Below are 18,517 nucleotides of genomic sequence, written 5' to 3'. Positions count from 1 at the left end.
GGTTTTCCAGGCTGGCTTGTGCCTGCTCAGCCTGGCTCGCACACACGAGCCTTTGGGTCTTTGTGTTTCTGGTCACCTTGCAGCAGGCACAGGCTGCTGTGGTTTCTGTTCTCCCTTTGCACCCTGTTCTGCTGACACCTGCGTTTTCCTGGGCCTGGAGGTGTGAATGCTTTACCTGCCAGCACCTCCTGCTCCTGCAGAGCAGAAGATGGCTTTTTGCAGGGAACCAGGGGGAGCCGTGCCACTCACTTCTTGCTTATTAACTAGGAAGGAATAAAGTTGCAGAGGGATCAGATTTTTGAGAAAGACCCAGAGTTCCAAAATGCTCCCAGAGGATAGATCCCTAATTACTCTCTAATTGCATTAGAGTTTAATTTGTTGTTGTTTTTACTGTAATGTTCCCATTTTCCTCGACAGTTTGCTCTGTTTCATTAACTGAAAGTGGCTGGAGATGAATATTTGCAATATCAAGACTTGCCTGTTGTGCAATGCTTGACAGGTTTTAGACCTTTATTGTGCTGTCAGGGGCCTGACTGCCTGGGACTCAAACCTCAGGTGGAGCTCTCACCCAAAGGCAGCATTTTTCCTGCACATGCACGTTTGGTCCTAGGAGTTTGGTGTCTGTCCTGCTTCCAGGAGACATGGAAAAAGCTGAGCTGAGCTGTCCCCAGAGCAGTTTACGGGCAGCTGCTCTTCAAAAGGCTCGTTCAATCCATTTCTCCTGAGCACAGCGGGGAGCTGGTCTGGAAATGAATTTGGGAAGCTTCAAAAAGGGTTTTCAGGAGCTTCATTTAGAAAGCAATAGGGGAGAAGAATATTGCTGCTCTTAATTCTGAAGCAGAAATATATTTACTTTGCCTTGTTTAAGGGGAAACGGTGTAGAAGGTATGGTGAAGCTTAGACCTGCTTTTTGCCAATGCATCTTTGTTGGTGAAACAAATCCCGAAGGTGGGAGAGTATAAATAAACCTTTCCAGTTTATGGCACCCTAGAGGTGTCACTTGTCTCCTGCTTTGATCTACTTGCTTATATATCACATCCATGTTATTTGTGTGTGCCACAAAGGGCACCTGAGCCCACTGCCCGTGAGCTGGGTGTGATGGAGCTGCACCCACAGCTCCCAGAAAGTGACAGGAACCATGAGGAGAGACATGGGGAGCTGCACTGTGAACTCAAAACTGCTCCTAAATTTGATCCAGCCGCTTAAAAACAGTGGGTGGACCTGGTGGTGAAGTGAGACGCTGGTATTTAAAGCTTGGAGGATGCAGCCAGAGACATGACACCCAGCAGTGAGCTGTGAAGGTGAGACATGCTCTGGTTTCAAAATTCGCCGAGAAAACGGGAAAAGCTTGGAGGGCTGGATCTGCAGCACCTGGAGTGGCTTGTCAGAAACCCCCAGGAACGGGATGGAATTGAACACCCACAGCTTTTGAAACCATAAATTAGTGGGTTAAAGCTGCTGCTGTGCAGAGTGCTGTGCAAGCCCCTCTATTATTTGATATACAATGAGCACATGTGAGCTGATTGTGTTAGAGGCAGAAGCTGTTGTGGCCTGGCTGTGTGAGCAGGGTGCTCAGGCTGGCAGTTCCCTGCTCTCAGCTGTAACCCTGCATCTCAGGACACTGGGGATGCCACCTCTGAGCTTCAGTCTTGGCTTCAGTGACAGCACCGAAGCCAGAGTTTAGTTTGACTTAAAATGAAAACTAATTAATCAATTCCGTGTTTTCCACCCTACAGTGTCACTAGTGAAAGCATCAAGATGATAACTGTGGATTCAACTGCTCATTTGGAAATACTGAGCAATTAGACTGGTTTATGACAATATTATTTCCTGCCACCAGAGATGATTCACAATACTACTAATTGTAGCAATAATTAATCTGTCTAATTTTCAAGCACGCAGCTGTAGTTCATGGTAGTCTGGCGGGGGCAGGAGTCACACAGAGTGTGGGGACCCATTATTTTCCCTGTTTAATTATCAGAGGCCTTCAGTGCACTTTCAGCTTGTTGTGCTTTTTGAGGAGGTGCTGGGCTGCTCCCACAGGCGCAGGGGGGTCCCAGCAGATCCCCACATCTGGGAACAGGGGAGTGAGGACAGAGGGATGTGAGGAGCCACTTCACAGTGTTCTGCTCCAACAGTGGGTTAGACAGGACATTGCAAAGCAGCTGGGATGGTTTTGGCTTTGCAGAACATACAAGGAGCATTTTTGAGCCCTTTTCCCTCCTAGCCAGACCGTGAGGCTGACAGCCACGGGTGCAGGATAATCTACAAACTCCACGTGGAAAACTGATGGTATATGAAACACATTAATTTGTTTTAATGCCTTTCTGTTGCTTCTGAGTACCACAGGGGATGCCTGATAAATACTGTAGGAATTGGAGTCCCCAGACTATGCAGGGAAAGGGAGACCTTTCCAAACCTATGAGTCAGAGCTGGTCTCTGAAAGGAGCAGCCAGTGCCCAGCTCCAGCCCTTCTGCAGTGGCAGTTTAATTTCTCACAGAAACAGAGCAATTTGCATTTCTGGGGACCCTTTGGCACGCGGGGCTGGAGCACTGCAGTGGGCATTGATGAACCATTTCTCACTGCTCATCTGTTGGTAAGGAGCAGAATGGTGTTTTTTTTCCAGAGAAGATGAAACCTGAGTTATCTGAGTGCCTTGCTGAGATGCTCCCAAGCCCAAGGAAGACAGGTCTGACATAAAACTCAAAAGTCCAGCATGCTTTTGTTTATGTAGCTGAGAGTGGGAGATGCTCCTGCTTCTTAGAAGAAAGCAAATGTAAACAAAAGGAGGAGCTTGTTTTTTCTTTTTTTTTAAATCAAAGATGGGCAAAGATAAAGAAAGTGCTGTAGGAAGGATGTAAATGTTTTATGTTTTACTTAAGATAAAGCTCCTTGTTTGCTGGTGCTCACAAAGCTAATTGACAGATTACATGATAATAAGAAGGAGTTTAATGAAATCTGCTGATACCCTTTAGAGGATGTGGAATTTGGATGTACAGTTTAATGAGACCAGAGGTTTAGCTGCTGTGTGCTAACTCTGGAAACATTTGCATTCCTGGTATCTTGTTTCTAAATCATTTCATTGATGACAAGAAGCTGTGCTGTGGCTGGAGGGAGCAGAGTCCGTCGCTCATCACGGACAGGGAGGGTTCCTGGCTGGAGTTTCTCACTGCCTTGGTGGCACCCGAGCTCCTGTAAATCCTCGCCAGGTGGCAGTCAGTGAGTCATCTCTGGCTGGCAGCACGGGGTGGGAGAGGAGCCATCCTGGGGAGTGGAGAGCAGCTCAGCCCACCTGCTGCACCAAAACTCGTGGATGACCTGGAGCATCTCTGCTCTCTCTAACTCTCTAATGTCAGCTGGGCAGGGAGCATTTAGAGCTGTCAGCAGTGACAGTAAACTGATCTGGGGTTAGTGCTGCTGAGCCTGATTGTGGTTTTGGGAAGAGGTGCTTTAGCTTAGCCAGCCAGCCAAGCATGCAGCCTTTTATCAGGGATCCAGAATTAAAATAATCCCCCATCAGTGATGGACAGATTTGTTCTCTGGAGGCTTCTTCTAAGTCTGTTGCCACCTTACATGGCTTTTCCTCTTGGGTTTCTGAGCTGAAGCTGATGGGGACTGACAAGCCCTGATTATGCAAAGTACCAGAGGCAACGGGCTGCCTGCATGGGATTCACTTACTGCCATTTTGTGTGTTATTAGGGAGCCATGGAAAAAGTAGGTCCCGCTTACCCAAAAATGAGAGTGTGGTCCTGGCAGGGCTGGGCAGGGCCTGGCCAGGCAGCAGTGACCCGGCTACAGGGGCGCCCCAGCCTGTCTGTGCCCACGCTCAGCCAGTGCTGAGGCTATTTATGTGTCTTTTGTGAGAAGCCACCGTTTCCATGGCAACGGTGAGCATCACATGGTAGCCCTGGCTGTGGTGTGTGAGCCCGCTGTGCCCTGTGCCCTGACACCCGCCAGGGTCCCTGGGCAGCCCAGGGGCTGCAGCAGCCCTGCTCATGGCTAGGGGCACCCAGAGCTGCCAAAACCACCCCTGGTGGTGGTGGGATGGGAGGAGGAGTGATGGGGAAAGCAGCAGGATGTGGGAGAAGGCACCAGGGTTCTGTGTCAGGACCCAGGACATTCCTCTGGCTGCTCTGGGTGATTCAAGATCCTTACAGGGGGCTCAGAGACCTTGGCACAGAGTCAAAAACACCTGTGCCTTTGATTTTAGCCCTTGGAAACAATTACCAACTTTGTGTGAGGATTTACAAGCCACAAGGGTTTGAGCAGAATGTTAATTTGTCACAGGGTGAAAAAGTAGAATTTTGGGGGTTTAGAATGGGGGTTCAAGAGGAAAGATGGAGGAATCTGGGCATGTCCTGTCCTTCTTCTTCTTCTTGTCCTCCATCTTCTGTGGTGGTGACACTCTTGGATTGGTTTAGGGTAGACACAGACTGTCTAACACAGGTGATAGGTATAGAAAATTATTGTAAGTAAAGCACACGTAGTTCTTGGTATAAAAAGCCAACACCATGCCAAGGGCAGGGACTGTGCCACAACCCAACCTGCTGGACAGATCCCAGCAGGTCAGAGAAAGAATGGGATAGATAAGAAAAATTACCAACCTTGAAAAGCAGAACCAACAATTCTTGGCTTCTTCTTTGGTCACGGGGCTGGGAAAAACGACTTTCGAATACCTCAGGGGTCACCTCAACCTCAGAAACCCAGAGTTTTGGACCAGGCTGTGCTGGAGCAGGCATCATCCCCAGGCTGGGCTTAGTCAAGGGGAACCTGTTCCTGCAGGGAGGTGGGACCTGGATCAAGGTCCCTGTTTTGCCTAAGCATCCTAATGCTGGTGACTCCCCTCTGCCTCCAGCAGCCCCTCTATCTCGAGGGTAGTCTCTGCAAAGCCTGCACAAGTCTGTTTAAATGTTTATTTCAGGAGGTTTCTGGGCTGTCCCCTCTGCTAAGCATTGAGCTGTGCCACCTGGCCGTGCTGGAGTGAGGGACAGAGCCCTGTCCTTGAAGTGTGCTGGCCACAGAGTCCTGCAGCACAAAATGTGATTGCTCTCCCTTGAGTTCCTGCAAACTGTATTAAAACAGTCACAATATATCAATCTCTTTTTATTAAAATGTATTTTTATTCAAATCAGCACATGTTTGCAGTTAAACCCTGCTACATGATGTAGTGTGAATAATTAGAAAAATTCATGTGCTTAATGAATTTGTAGGGAGGGAACGATGCTACTCCCAGAACTGCAGTGTGGTTCCCTCTGAACTTGGCAGTGCCCTTCCCTCATGTCCCCTGAGGCTTTTGGGGCATGGAGGGCTTGTCTCCACTGCACACCCAGACCTGTGCTTTGCTCTCTGCTTCTGTAATTTCTATTGCTTGCCTTTTGTTCCCCTTCAAACAGGCGGGTCAAAAAGTCACCAGCTGGATTTTAGTGCCATCAGCTCGAGTCTCCTGCTTCTTCTCCCCCATCAGTGGGTGCTGTGGTGCAGGTGGGGGCTGCAGAGGCACACCTGGAGATGTGGCCCTGCTGTTGTTCTGCCTGGAGGAAAATTATTGTAAATAAAGTACGCATAGTTTGTAGTAGGGTATTGCCTGTCTCTCCTGGCTTCCCTCTGCCACAGAGCCCTCCTTCTCCTGATGTGTTCATCAGGCTGTTCTCTTGCTGGGTTCAGTTTATATAAATGGGACCTTGATGGTTAGGGGAGGAGATGGGGACATCTGGCAGCTTTCCCCCTAGCCCAGAGCTCATGAGTCTTGGGAATTCAGTGAGACATCCATGGCAGTTTCTTCCCCACAGTGGCATGAAAGCTGAGAGGCTCTTTTCAAAAACACCATCTCCATCCATTGTTGTGTGACTGTACTTTTCCTAGTCCTGGCAAACACAGAATCCCACAATGGTTTGGGTTAGAAAAGACCTTAAAAATCACCTTGTTTCAATTCCCTTCCGTGGGCAGGGACACCTTCCACTAGCCCAGGTTTCTCCAAGGCCCATCCAGCCTGGTTCCCTTGGGCACTTCTATCTGGAAGCCCAGGAAATAGCGACTTGCTTGCTTACACTGGGGGAAAATCATGTGGAATGAGGCATTTGGGGTGCTGGGGCTGAGCCTGGTGTGCCCTGAGGCTGTGTCTCCCCCTTGTTGTTCTCCACAACCTCTCCTCTCTGTGCTGACACATGCAGCAGCCACGTGCAGGATCTCTCCTGCTCCCCAGCTCGTGCCACACACAATCTTGCTCTGATTTTCAGGGCTCCAATAAAGCGTGTCCAAATGCATCAAAGGCTCAGTGCAGAAGTGAAGCAAATTGACTCTGTGGAGGATTTAGGGAATGGAGGGAGTTGGGATAAACCCCAAACCAAACAAGAACTGCAGGGAAGGTGAAGCGTGGTGGAGGCAGCAGATGTTCAGCACAGCTGGAGGGACGTGGAACATCTTTGGTTTGGCAGGAGAGTGGGAAAAACTGAAAATAGCACACAGTTCCTCTGGAGATGCGGCTCACAGGGAGCTCTGTGGGTAGGGACACACTGCCATGACCTGTGGGACGCAGGATTATCTGGGCTCTGTTACTGCCCTGCTCTGTCTCTCTGTGACTGTGGAAGGACAGCAAGGAAATTCAGGTGCTGGGGCAGGCTGAGGCTGGTCCAGCAGATCCCATGGCTGTGAATTTGGGCTCTTGCACCAGCTCAGGGTGGGCTGCAGAGCTCTGTCATCACCATGGCATGGGCTCTCCTGTCGTGTCCTCTCTGTGGCTGCCAGCAGCACAGAATTGGCCCAGGCTGCCCCATCCCAGCCCTTCTCTTGGCTGCTGTGGCCTCCAGCACCCAGAATGTCTCCACACAATAAAAACGGAGGGAGAACTGCACTCATGGAACAGGCTCAGCCATTGTCTTGTCGTGCTGGGAAATCAGGCACTTCAAAAGGCACTTTTGCATTTCTTCAGATGCCTCGATGTCAGTGCAGTGACAGAGTTGCTCAAAGCGCATTAATTATTAGTAAAGGCTTTTTTTCTTTTTATTGCAAGACAAATTAAACAACAGACAAAAACAGGAAGTGTTACATGAGATGTTAATCCATGGGGGAGTGGCAGCAGCAAAAGCCACAAATAATTCATAACACGAAAATCAGGACATTTAATTTTTGGCTTGTTGTTTGCATTTGGCATTCCTGCACATGCTCAGTTGCTGCTTCTCTTGTGCTCTGGTGTGGAGATTTTGGAGGCTGTTAATTTTGGAAAAAGTGATTGTAGGCCTTCAAGAGTAAATCAGATAAGAGATCGCATTTTTCTTCTCTCCTCTTGACTGGAGAAAACCAAGTTGCTGAACCCTGTGTTTCCTATGGCACTCCTTGTCCTCGATTGGGCAACTGAAGAAATGAACGTGTACAGGAATTCCAGGGCACTTCCAGCACTCTCCTGTGTGACAGGGACACATTTAGCATCTGATCCCACCTGGAGGGATTCAGCTGCTGCACAGCATTTCCTTAGAAAGGAATTTGGCTTTACACATCTCTGATATCAGCTGTGAGTTGCTATCCTCTAAAGTTTAGTGCAGCTTAGTTAGCACCTTCCTGGACATTGCCAAAACCTGGCGTCAGTCTGATGAAATTGATTTTTCATTGAGCTGTTACAGTCGCCGAAAGTGCTGGGAAGAACTGCAACCATATGGCACAAGGTGCTGCAGACGAGGTCTCCTGTGACACTCTGAGCCATTCCTGGAGATGCTGAGCTGACGTGTGCAGAGCCTTGGATCTGGAGCAGGGAGGGGATTTGTCACTGGAGTGTGGCACAGGAGGCCACAATAAACCCCACAAAGCCATTGTCATTTCTGGGAGAGGCCCCACCTGAGGAGGAGGGCACCGGGAGTTTCAGATATTTATGTGCAGACCAAGTGGTTCTGCTCAGCATGATCATCTGCGTCCCAGTGCAAAGATTATGAACCCCATGTTAGTTCTTCAATTCTCAGCAAGAAAAGTCTCAGAGAGTGTTCAGGGACATGTCCCACCCTGCTCAGCCCTTAAATGTCCCTCACAGCTGAGGACATGCTGCTGGCAGGGACACCCCTCCTTTCCATGCTGCATTTTGACAGATGGGCTGTGAGGTGAGATCAGCCGAGGGCTGGTCAGTCCTGGAGCAGTTAGGCATGCGTGGGCAGGGAGAGAGCCACAGTGGTATTAAGTGATTAGAAATACATAAATATTAATTGCTTCTGAACTGCCTTTATCACACTTGCAGGCAGAAGAAGTTAATAAATCACTGCTCGGATTAACCCACAGAAGGGTTAGGCGGGAGAGTGGGAGCTTCTGTCGCATGTAACTCTGCTCTGGGTGCGTTATGTGAGGGTCTCCCATTCCAGAGAGACTTTTATTAGGTGGTTTGAATATTTACTCATGAATCATGGTGCACAGCAGTCACATCATCAGCAGAACCACTGTGTTCTCCTGGTGCTGAACCTGTGATATGAGGGGAACACATCCCACACCTGTGTCAGAACTTGCTGCTTAGAGAAAATGCCTGAGATGCAGCTCCTGGATAAACCTGTTCAACCCCTGCTGCTATAAAGGAGGACAGACCATTCCATTTGAGAAAAATAGACTTTGGCTCTGTTATCAGGGCACAGAATGCTGAACTAATGCTGAGAAGCTTTTGATTTACTCTGATTTTTGCAATGAGGGCTTGTACTAGCATTGCAGGCTGCATGCAAATGAAGGTGGTGTTACCTGTCTCTGGCTTGGTTGCTGGATTGAAGTTTAATGAGATTCTTTGGTTTGCTTTGTGTCAATCTGTTGGAGTTAAGTGAGATTTCTTCCTCCCACTTTGTTTCGCCTTTGATGCAATTTTGCAACACTTCTTGTATTCCTAAAAGGGTCTTTTGGTGTCTTTGAAAGTTTCTCAGTGCAATATCTCTCTGGACAGAGTAAATGAGGATTAAAACTAGGCAGCTAGCAGGAGAAAACAAGGAAATGTCTTTGCAGAATCAAACAAAGAGCAAGTGCAGCAGCAGAGGAGCTCTGAGATCAGTGGTTTTGTCTGGTAAACCAGAACACCTGAGCAAACCTTTTCCTGGAGCTCAGGGCCAGCTGATATCTCCAGGCTGGCAGTCTCTGCTTGTTTTCATAAAATATAAATAACAATAACCGTGGAGTGGCAGGACGCTGGGGTTTGGCATCAGCACCTCCAGCTCTGTTGCACAGCCCGGCAGTGACCAGCCCTTCTGCACCCGGCTTTGTCTGCTAATGAGATCTCATTGCCTCTTCATTTCCATGTTATTTTTCTTCCCAGTCAGTGGAACGAGCTCTATAAAGCCTGTATTATCAGTCTTCATTATGCCCAGGTTTGTTATGATTGTGAATTAATAGATTTTATCTTGGCATTAATGAGAAGGCACCAGCCTCTCTTTTCCCTCCTACTTTGCATAGGGGTTGGTTTAAAATATTCTCTCTATGTAGCTGCTTCTGTTGCTTTCTGGTTCTGCTTGGGTTCAGTCTGTTTTCAGCCTGAACTTTCCTGGTGCACCCCTTGATTGTGAGTTCAGATCTGTGTACCTGCAGTGGCACGAGGAGGAGGTTATGAGCCGAGGAGCAATGTGTTCCTGTGAATCAGAGCACTCTGCAAGCTGGTTTTAAAGGTGCGAGTGTCTGTCCTCCTAGAAAGTTCTGGGGAGCACATAAATATTTAAACAGCTGCTGGAGAACAGCACAGCCCAGTAAACCATCCAAACAATTCTCTTCCACATCTGAAATGAGAAGTACAACAGAGTGCTCTTCCAGCTTAAAACCACCTTCCTCCAGGTTGTGATGCTGTTTGCCTTCTCTATAAAAGCTTTTATAAGCTCTTTTACTGTTGTATGACAAATGGGCAAGCGTGTTTTGAGCCATGAGGGATCTCTGTCAGAGCTGGTTCTGTGCCTGGTGCTCCTAGACAGGAAAGGTGATGAAGAGCAGCCCTTCCTCAGTAGCTCACCCGTGGATGTCAGGGCAGGACAGCCCTGCTGTGGAACCTGTGGCATTCAGAGCATGGCTGTGGCTTGGGCACAACTGGCCCTTGAGTCTCCCTCTGCATCAGCAAAGGGACCCTGCTCTGGTCCCTGGGAGCTGCCCAGGGTGAGGAATGAGCACTTAACATGGCCTAAAACCATGGTGCATAAACCTGGGGAATCCAAATGGGAGGGACTGGGGATGTGGGGGGACTTGTATTTGTGGGGTCCCTCATGGCAGGAGTGAGTGATGAATCTGACTCCATGTTCTCAGAAGGCTAATTTATTATTTTATGATACTATATTATATTAAAGGATACTAAAATAAACTGTACTAAAGAATACAGAAAGGATACTTACAGAAGGTTAAAAAGATAATAATGAAAACTCGTGATTCCTTCTAGAGCCTCGACACAGCTTGACCTTGATTGGCCAATGAGTCAAAACAGTTCATGTGAAACCAATAAAACAATCACCAGTTGGATAAACAATATCCAAACACATTCCAAAGCAGCAAAACACAGGAGAAGCAAATCAGATAATTATTGTTTTCCTTTTTCTCTGAGGTTTCTCAGCTTTCCAGGAGAAAAATCCTGGGCAAAGAGGATTTTTCCAGAAAATATGACTGTGTGTCACATTTACACCTGTACAACATTGGTTTCACTCCCTCATGGTGACAAGAACTGCTTGGCTCAAGTGTTGCCTTGCCCTTGGCTCTATAGGAGCCTTGTCAGACACATCTGCCTGCTTTCTGTGACTGATTCTGCTTCTTGTCTCTTCTCTCTGTCACACACAGATGAAATCCTCTGACATCGACCAAGAATTGTTCACTGAAAGTTACTGCAAGGTGTGCAGTGCTCAGCTGATCTCCGAGTCCCAGCGCGTGGCCCATTACGAGGTAAGATGTTCTTGGTTTCTCGCTCCGTTCTTGCAGTTCTGCTTGGAAGACTCAGCATTTGAAGAACTGTTTTTACTGGTTTTATTTACTGTTTTTCCTGTTTTTACACTTTGTCAGTGGTGATGTCACTGCAGCGGTGTCTGCTGTGTGTCTGGCTGGTTTTTTCTTCTGTTTTTTGCCAAGTCAGCCTGCAATTTGATCAGGGCTGAAGGAAGCACAGTTAGCAAGGAGAGCAATTAAGAGTGCAGCAAAAACAAGCTCAGGTTGTATTAAATGTGCTGCACTGTGGTTTGGTGAGTAGGAATCACTGATTGTGCAGAGAATAGATTAGAATTTGTGAATGTATTTAAGCACTTAAGAGGTAGTGAGCAATGAATAATTAGAAAGGATGGATTATTAGAGACATGTTAGAACAGCAATTAACAGCACTGCATATCTTCAAAACAAACTTAAATACATTCCTATTAAAAAAGGAGGAAATTATGGAGGGATATGATGCTGTAAAATCCTTCAGGGAAGGAAACTCACTGCCTGGGAGTAGATCCTGCCAGGGTGAGGGGCTTTTGAACAGAGATTCTCAGGTTCAAATGCAGAGGAGGTGCAGAGTCACTGTGTGGTGGCTGTGCACAAGGGACTGTCCTCCCCTGGCAGCATGTGAGATGCTCCAGCCTGTCCTGGAGGACTCCAGAAGTGAGGCATGTCTGCATTATCTATAAAACATAGTTTGGATATGGAGAATAAACTATATTAACTCGGTATATTCATAATGTATAAAATAGAGATAATACAGCTATTTGGATAATATGGAATAATTTGATTTTGGTGGTCATGGAGGTCTTCTCCAACCTAAACAGTTCTGTGATTCTGTGTGATGAGCTGGGGGATGAGGGATTTCTGCACTTAGGGGAGTGCTCTGCTTTGCCTCTGTTTTTGGTTACGTGGAGACTCCCAGTGTCTGCTGAGTTCCAAGAAAAGCAGAGTTTGTGCACAGGGACCTGGAAGATGAAGTTACCCCGAGCTTTTGTTTGACTTGAGTGTTTTGCAGTTGATATACGAGGGAGACAATTGTGTGGCCAGCAGAGAATGTGCAGGAAGCTTAATGTACATGATCTGAGGATGCTGTGCTGCATTAATTAACAATGGGAACAAGAATGTACGTGTGCTTGTAGGGCACTTTACATGTCTGTTTTGGTGAATTTCTTAGGAGCTCTTCTGTAACAGCTCCTCTGGCTGCCCTCTGTGTGCAGCAGAGATCCCTGGCAACTCTGTGAAGTTGAAGGCTGCAGTTTTAGGGCCACCTTCCAGATCTGATACTGGGCAGCGTGGATGCCAAATTTTGCCTGCAGGAGGCAGGAGCAGTGCTGCAGACACAGGAGCAGCGCCTGGTGAGCCTCAGGGTGCTCAGCCAATCTCGTCTCCTCTGTGCCTGTCACTGTGGGTATGAGCTGAATCATTAATTCATAGCAGATGTTTTTGAAATGTGGAAAACAACACGGTTTTCTGTTGTATATTTTAGTGCGAGGTGTTGTGCTCGTTTGTCATCCGCTGTGAAATCCCAGCAGACGCTGAGATGTTGGGCACAATAATGTCATTCCCAAACCTTGCTGCTGGGTTACATAACACAGAGAGGAGGCTTGGAGTGAGTGAGGTGTTGTCTTGGTTTGGAAAGCCAAGTGTCTGCTAAGGAAGGCACGAACTTCCTCTGAAATGGAGAAAATGACCCCCCCAAATTGCTATAAATTTTAAATTAAGGGGCTCTCAGGTGACAAAAAATATGGGAGCTGGAAATAACAGTTCTTTAATAGGGAAGAAAATAAAAGGATAAAATAAACAATGCAGTAAACTAAAACAACACTGACAGAGTCAGAACACAGCCTGACACCCTGTGGGTCAGGGTGCTGGCAGCAGTGCCATTGGAATTGTGGCTCAGCCCTCCTGCAGTGTCAGGGGTGGTTCTGCTGGAGCAGGGATCCTGGAGAAAAGGGTGCAGTCTCTTCCTCTGAAGATCCAGGGGCAGAGGCAGCTGCTGCTCCTCTGGTGTGAAGCCGGCTGGTGTTCAAATCTCCAGATTATATCCAGGCAGGAATGCTTGGCTGGTGTTCCAGAATCTCCAGATTATATCCAGGCAGGAATGCTTGGCTGGTGTTCCAGAATCTCCAGATTATATCCAGGCAGGAATGCTTGGCTGGTGTTCCAGAATCCCCAGATTATATCCAGGCAGGAATGCTTGGCTGGTGTTCCAGAATCCCCAGATTATATCCAGGTAGGAATGCTTGGCTCCTCCCTCTGGGCTCACATCTCCCAGTGGCTTCATCCTGCCTGAGATTGCCAGCCCTTGCTGCAGGCCATTAGTTAATAGCAGGAGTGTAAAATTCACTGTTTCTTTCTAATTATAAAGTAGCTGGTCACAATTTTCACACCTTTCTTTTTTTTTCTTCTTACTTTTAGAAAGTGCTGTATAGTTAAAAACTGGTTATTTTAATAGGGGAAATATCAGCTTCAGAAGACTGAATTTTGTGCAAATCCGTTTCCAGGAGCCCTGGGGGTGGCCACCCTGGGTACCCATGGGTGCTGAGGACCCTTGGTGGGTGCCAGGGCTCTGTCTGGGTTTGTTTTGGTCGGCAGTGCCCTTATCCTTCCTGAGAGAGCCTGGAGAGAAAGGGAATTGATCCACTGCCTCACTAGCGCAGTCAAGTGAGCTCTGCAGCCCTTGTGCCAGGGACTGGAATCTTGGCTCTCTGTGCATGCAAAATAAGACATTTCTCTGTAAGAAAATAGAGGGAAGCAGCCTATGAAAGGGGGACGTTTTTATCTTGCCAAACAGGAATAGTCAGTTCCAATCGCTGTCTCATCTCCTTCTCCAAATCACCAACCAATAACTTTTCTCCTGTGCTACTTTGCCAGGAATAAAAAATGATTTTATGTCAGTCACGCAGTATTAAGTGATATTATTTCCAAGGGCAAGCGTAGTGGAAAAATGACAGAAGGATCAGAGTGTTTGCAGCACTTTGTGCTTCCAGCCTGACATACAGCAAATACTGCCTTTATTACATGTGCTTCATGCAACTGTGTTTCTGGCTTTGTCTGATGTGTCTGATGCACCCTGGCTCTCCTCCCCATGCTGCTGAAAGTGCCAGGTCCTGCCCTCCTCTCGAGGGTTCACCCCAGGACAGAGCTGAGCCTTGGGGTATTGATTTGGTTCCCAAATTAAGGAGCCCAGCTCACTCTGCAGTGCTGAGCATCTCCAGGGGCTGGTGCTGGGCAGCTCTGAGTGAGGGATGAGGCAAACCTTACTGTTGGTGCCCAAAAGAGAGTGCATTTGCATATTTTAATTCTGCAGGCAAATTACTGCCTTAATTTGTCCCCTGAAGTATCAGAAAACTCTCTTCCCACTACTGTTTCTGGAATAAAGCAGCGAAGTACGGATGCCTGAGACAATCCCTGGATTCCAAGTATCCCTGAGCTGCCCTGGCTCCCCTTTACTCCTCGGGAGGAGCAAAAGGGAACAGGGTGGCTGTTTGGTGAAGAATCTGTGGGCTGCAGGTGCTGGCTGGCTGCAGGTGTAGGGCAGGAGGTGGCCAGACACAGTTCAGGGAGGGTATTTCACACCTGAGGGTATTTCACACCTTGTGGTCCAAGGGGTGACAACGTGCTGTGCTTGCTGCAATGCCATTGAAAATCTGTGCTGCAGAAATGAGGTTTTTCTTTTCTGTATCTCTGCATCTTTCCTTCCTCTGGAGCCGAAAGCCTCTTTGGCACTGGATTCCCACTGGATTACCTGTAATTTTACACTTCCTTCCAGCTCTGTCTTTGAGAGAGGTTGTTTTAATCACTTTGGTGAGCTGCTCTGTAAATTAAAAAGCTAAAACAAAGAGAGCTAAGGTTTCTTAGTTAGCTCTGAGTTCTCATCTCTATGTAGAAGTGTTCACAGCCATTAGGAAGATGTTACCATTTATTTTCATGTTTCCCCTTGAAAATCCTGCAGGAAAATTACCTCATATACAAAGTTGCTCTCAGATTTCACCCTGAGCTGCACATTCATCACCACATTTGCTCCTCAAGCTGCTGTAATGCTCTTCTCCATTTCCTCCATAATCTTTATTGCTTCAGGTGTTCAGAGAGTGCTTTATTTTTCCATTTAAAATGAAGGAAGATGCCAGGTCTGGAGGAAGAGCAGCCCAGGAGGGGCCCGTGCAAGTGTCACCTTATGGGGTGCGGGAATGCTTGTGGTGGAGCAGCAGGGGAGGGCAAAGCGTATTAAAATTCAAATGCAGAAGGAACTGGGGAGAACAAATCAAGTGCCAATGCCCCTTGGCTGCTCTCTGGAGCTGTGCACTGTGGAATTTCTCGCTCTGCCTCCAGAGCAAAGCAGGCGAGCGGTATCGACAGCCTCATCAGTGCTCCTTGTGTGCACGGGCTGGAGTGGTGCTGGGGTTAATCTGCCTCCAGTTGGGCTGTCCTTGGCTGGAAACGTGTAAAGCATTGGCTTGTCTGAAGGAATAATAAACATTGTTTACTACTGGCACATTAGTGCCTTAAGGATCAAGATGTGTGTGCTCGGAAGGGCAATCCTGTGTCTGAAATATTAATGTGCTGCAAGGAGCACATACCCTATTTAACAAAATAAATGCTGTGCTAGAAAGCAAGGAACTGGAATGGTTTGTTTCTGCTCCCAGCTCCCTGTGTGAGATGCTGCAAGCATTTCCAGGGTGGAGGAGTGGAAAGGATGTGCTTTAGCTGAAGGTAAAGGCTGCACGGGGCTGTTGTGTGTCAGGTTCTGCTGATGTCAGTGATCATGGATGGGAATGTGACATTTGCTGGCCGTGGTCTCTGTCATATGTTCTGCCACTGTTGCTGCTCACCTGCCATGTTGGTGGCAGTGACATGTAAATCCTTCAGAGGATGAAGGAGGAGGGGACACCCTGGCTGTTGTTGCCATGTCCTTCCCCAGCACTGCTGGAATCTGCTCTGCCACAGGTTTTGGTGGCTGTTCAAACATCACTGTTACCCTGCAGATGTGCTGGTCTTGGATAGAAGAACCTTGGCTGGAGGAGAAAAAGCTAAAGAGGGCACATTTGTGTTTCGGAGATGACAAAGGTGCTGCTCTGGTTTGTTTTTTTGGTTTTTTTGTGTGCACATACAGGCCTGGATATTCCTACACATGCAGGAATGGATATTCCTTGGCAATTTGTGTCGTGGTGACAGCCCCAGTTAAAGTATGCTGAGGAAAATGTGGCCACCCATGGTGTGTGAGGGAGATAGGTGGGTGCCAGGGTTTTAGGGCACAAGGCTCGTGCTTCTCCCTGCATGCAGGGCAGCAGCAGCTGCTGCATCACGCTGGGAGCCAGTGGAGATGGGATGGGACTTTACAAGGCTCTATGTTACTGCTCTGTTGTCAACATTAATGGCTGAGCATTATTTTTAATGCACTCCCAGTGTCAAAATCTATTGCTAAACAGCAGTGGTAGCAGAGCAAATGAAGCCCTGTGCAGGCTCCCTTCCCAGGCACCTCTGCACACAGAGACCTATTGCTGTCTAAAAATAGCTGAAGTTAAAAGGTCCTTCAGAGCAGCAGTAAAACACACTGGGAAAATGGGACCCCAGGGTTAGCAGTAGTGGGGAGGCATAAGGGATGTCACATTAAAGCTGCATGGAATGAAAGCAAAGAAAGGTTGCACTGGCTCACCCTGACCAGCATCCCTGGGAGATGAATTCCTGCAGCTCTTGCCCTTTCGCAGCATCCCCTGCTGATCCTGCTGCACAGGAGGGCACCTCTCTGTTCCAGGTATTCACTCCTGCCTGTATTCATGATTTAAGCTCCCAGCCCGCGTTTGGATCGGGGTTCTGGGCGTTTGGAAGCAGTCTGCAGCTCCGTGTGTGTTGTGACAGACCCGCCCCCGTGCGCTCGGGCGCTCAGGAGTGACTGGCACTGACGCGGGGATTTGTTCCGCACAGATCAAATGGGGATGGAATGGGGACAGCAGCGCTGCTGCTGCTGCTGTGGGGCTGCTGGGGGCCCACTGTGGTTGTGTTAACTCTTCTGTTGCCTGCTGGTGCTGGGATGGGGGGCTGTACCCGTGGTGAAGTCCACCCACACCTCGAATATCAGTCCCCAAGAGTGACCCAGGATGAGGGACTTGAGCTGCAGGTGAGCAGCAAGAATTTGGCTTGCTCTGTGGAGCACGTATCACAAGTGTTGCCACGTTTCTCTTCACAGAGAAAAGCAGGGCACAGTTCTTCCCAAGGATCTCTGAGATTCACCTCAGAGAAAGGGAAAACACAATTCTTACCACTTGCTGTGCCTGTGTTGTGCCAAAGTAGAATACAATGTGGAGATTTTTTACCCAGTGATGGTGTTTTGTTTCCTTGGCCTGTCAGTGCCAGGTGTGTGTGTGTGTTGGGACTGTTGGGACAGTCACAAGATTCTGTGCAGTGTGAGCAGAGTGAGTGCTTGGCAGATTCAATTTAGATGAAATGCATATAGTATAGTATAATAAAGTAATTAATTACCCCTCTGATATCCATGGAGTCAGATGCATCATTCTCTCTCCCCTTCGTTGGAGCCGCCTTTGATTTACCATATCAGAAGTTCCCAGCCTGCTCACTCTATCCCTGCATCCCCTTTCCCTTGGCATGTGTACAGAATCCTGCAGTGGGTTGGGTGGGATGGGACCTTTAAAGATCTGATCCAACCTCTGCCAAGAGCAGGGACGCCTTCAGCTCAATCATGGAGGCACACTGCCTGGAAAAATCCCATAATACCAACGGATTAAATGCATGGTTGCATTAGTGTAGATGTAAGATCGACCTGCAGAAGGAGTGTCAGGCACTCAGAAGGGACTAGCAGTGGGTTTAGGGAGGAGCAGGTGCCCGTGGTGGCCCCAGGTGCTGAGCCTGGCTGCTCCTGCCATGCTGCTCTGACAACAGCCTCTAAGGAGAGTTATTTCCTCTCCACAGGGTACCCAGCAGCGTGTTGGACAAGAGATACTTTGACTACAGTCAAAACCAATATGGGAAGCAGTAAAGTTAAAGATCACAGCTGAAATGGGGATTCCTGAGACAGAAAATTCATGCGTAGCATCCCCACTTGGAGTCAGCCTGGCCATGCAGGTGGAATGATATAAGGAATAAGCAGATATAAGGAAGTGGAGCTAGTGATTGCTTGGCTGAATTGATCCTCAGTAGTTGCCTTAATGTGTAAACAAATCAATGTCCAAACGAGTAATGTGCCTCTCTTTGCTTTGGAGCAGCTGGTTTGATGGGGGTGCAAATTCAGCTGAGCGCTCGGGAATTGCAGACACATTTCTGTGTGCCCAGGAAGGCAAAAGCATGAGTAGACACTTTTTAAAAAATTAACTCGTGGAGGAAAAAGGGGAAGTTGATAGAAATGACCATAAATTATAAATGAGGCTTTTCAAAAATTACAAAGGGAGAAAAAGGACATTGGCATCCAGCAGTGTCTGGAATAACAGCCGGGGAGTTCAGCTCTGCAGCGAACCACAGGGATCTTGACAATGTTTGTTGTGTGGGTAGTAGAGGCAGAAAAGGGAAGGCATTTGCTGAAAATACTTCTCCTATCTATTTAAAAAACGCAGAGGATGTTGTTATATCATAGAGGAAGAAATAGATTGGTTCCATTCCAGTAGAAATTTGGAAGAG

General features: G+C 47.9%; 1 protein-coding gene across 1 annotated transcript in view; it reads left to right on the top strand.

The window, feature by feature from the left end:
* The window catches only part of ZMAT4 (zinc finger matrin-type 4), a 50,536-nt gene that overhangs the window by 3,896 nt on the left and 28,123 nt on the right, over nucleotides 1–18,517 (top strand). The window contains exon 2 of the mRNA XM_030964268.1: nucleotides 10,757–10,858. Coding sequence (XP_030820128.1) covers nucleotides 10,757–10,858 — 102 coding nt within the window. The remainder of the gene's footprint in view (nucleotides 1–10,756; nucleotides 10,859–18,517) is intronic.

Source organism: Camarhynchus parvulus, chromosome 22 (assembly GCF_901933205.1).
Source record: "Camarhynchus parvulus chromosome 22, STF_HiC, whole genome shotgun sequence".
NCBI lineage: Eukaryota > Metazoa > Chordata > Aves > Passeriformes > Thraupidae > Camarhynchus > Camarhynchus parvulus.
The sequence above is the reverse complement of the archived record's forward strand: the minus strand, read 5'-3'. Positions and strand labels throughout refer to the sequence as shown.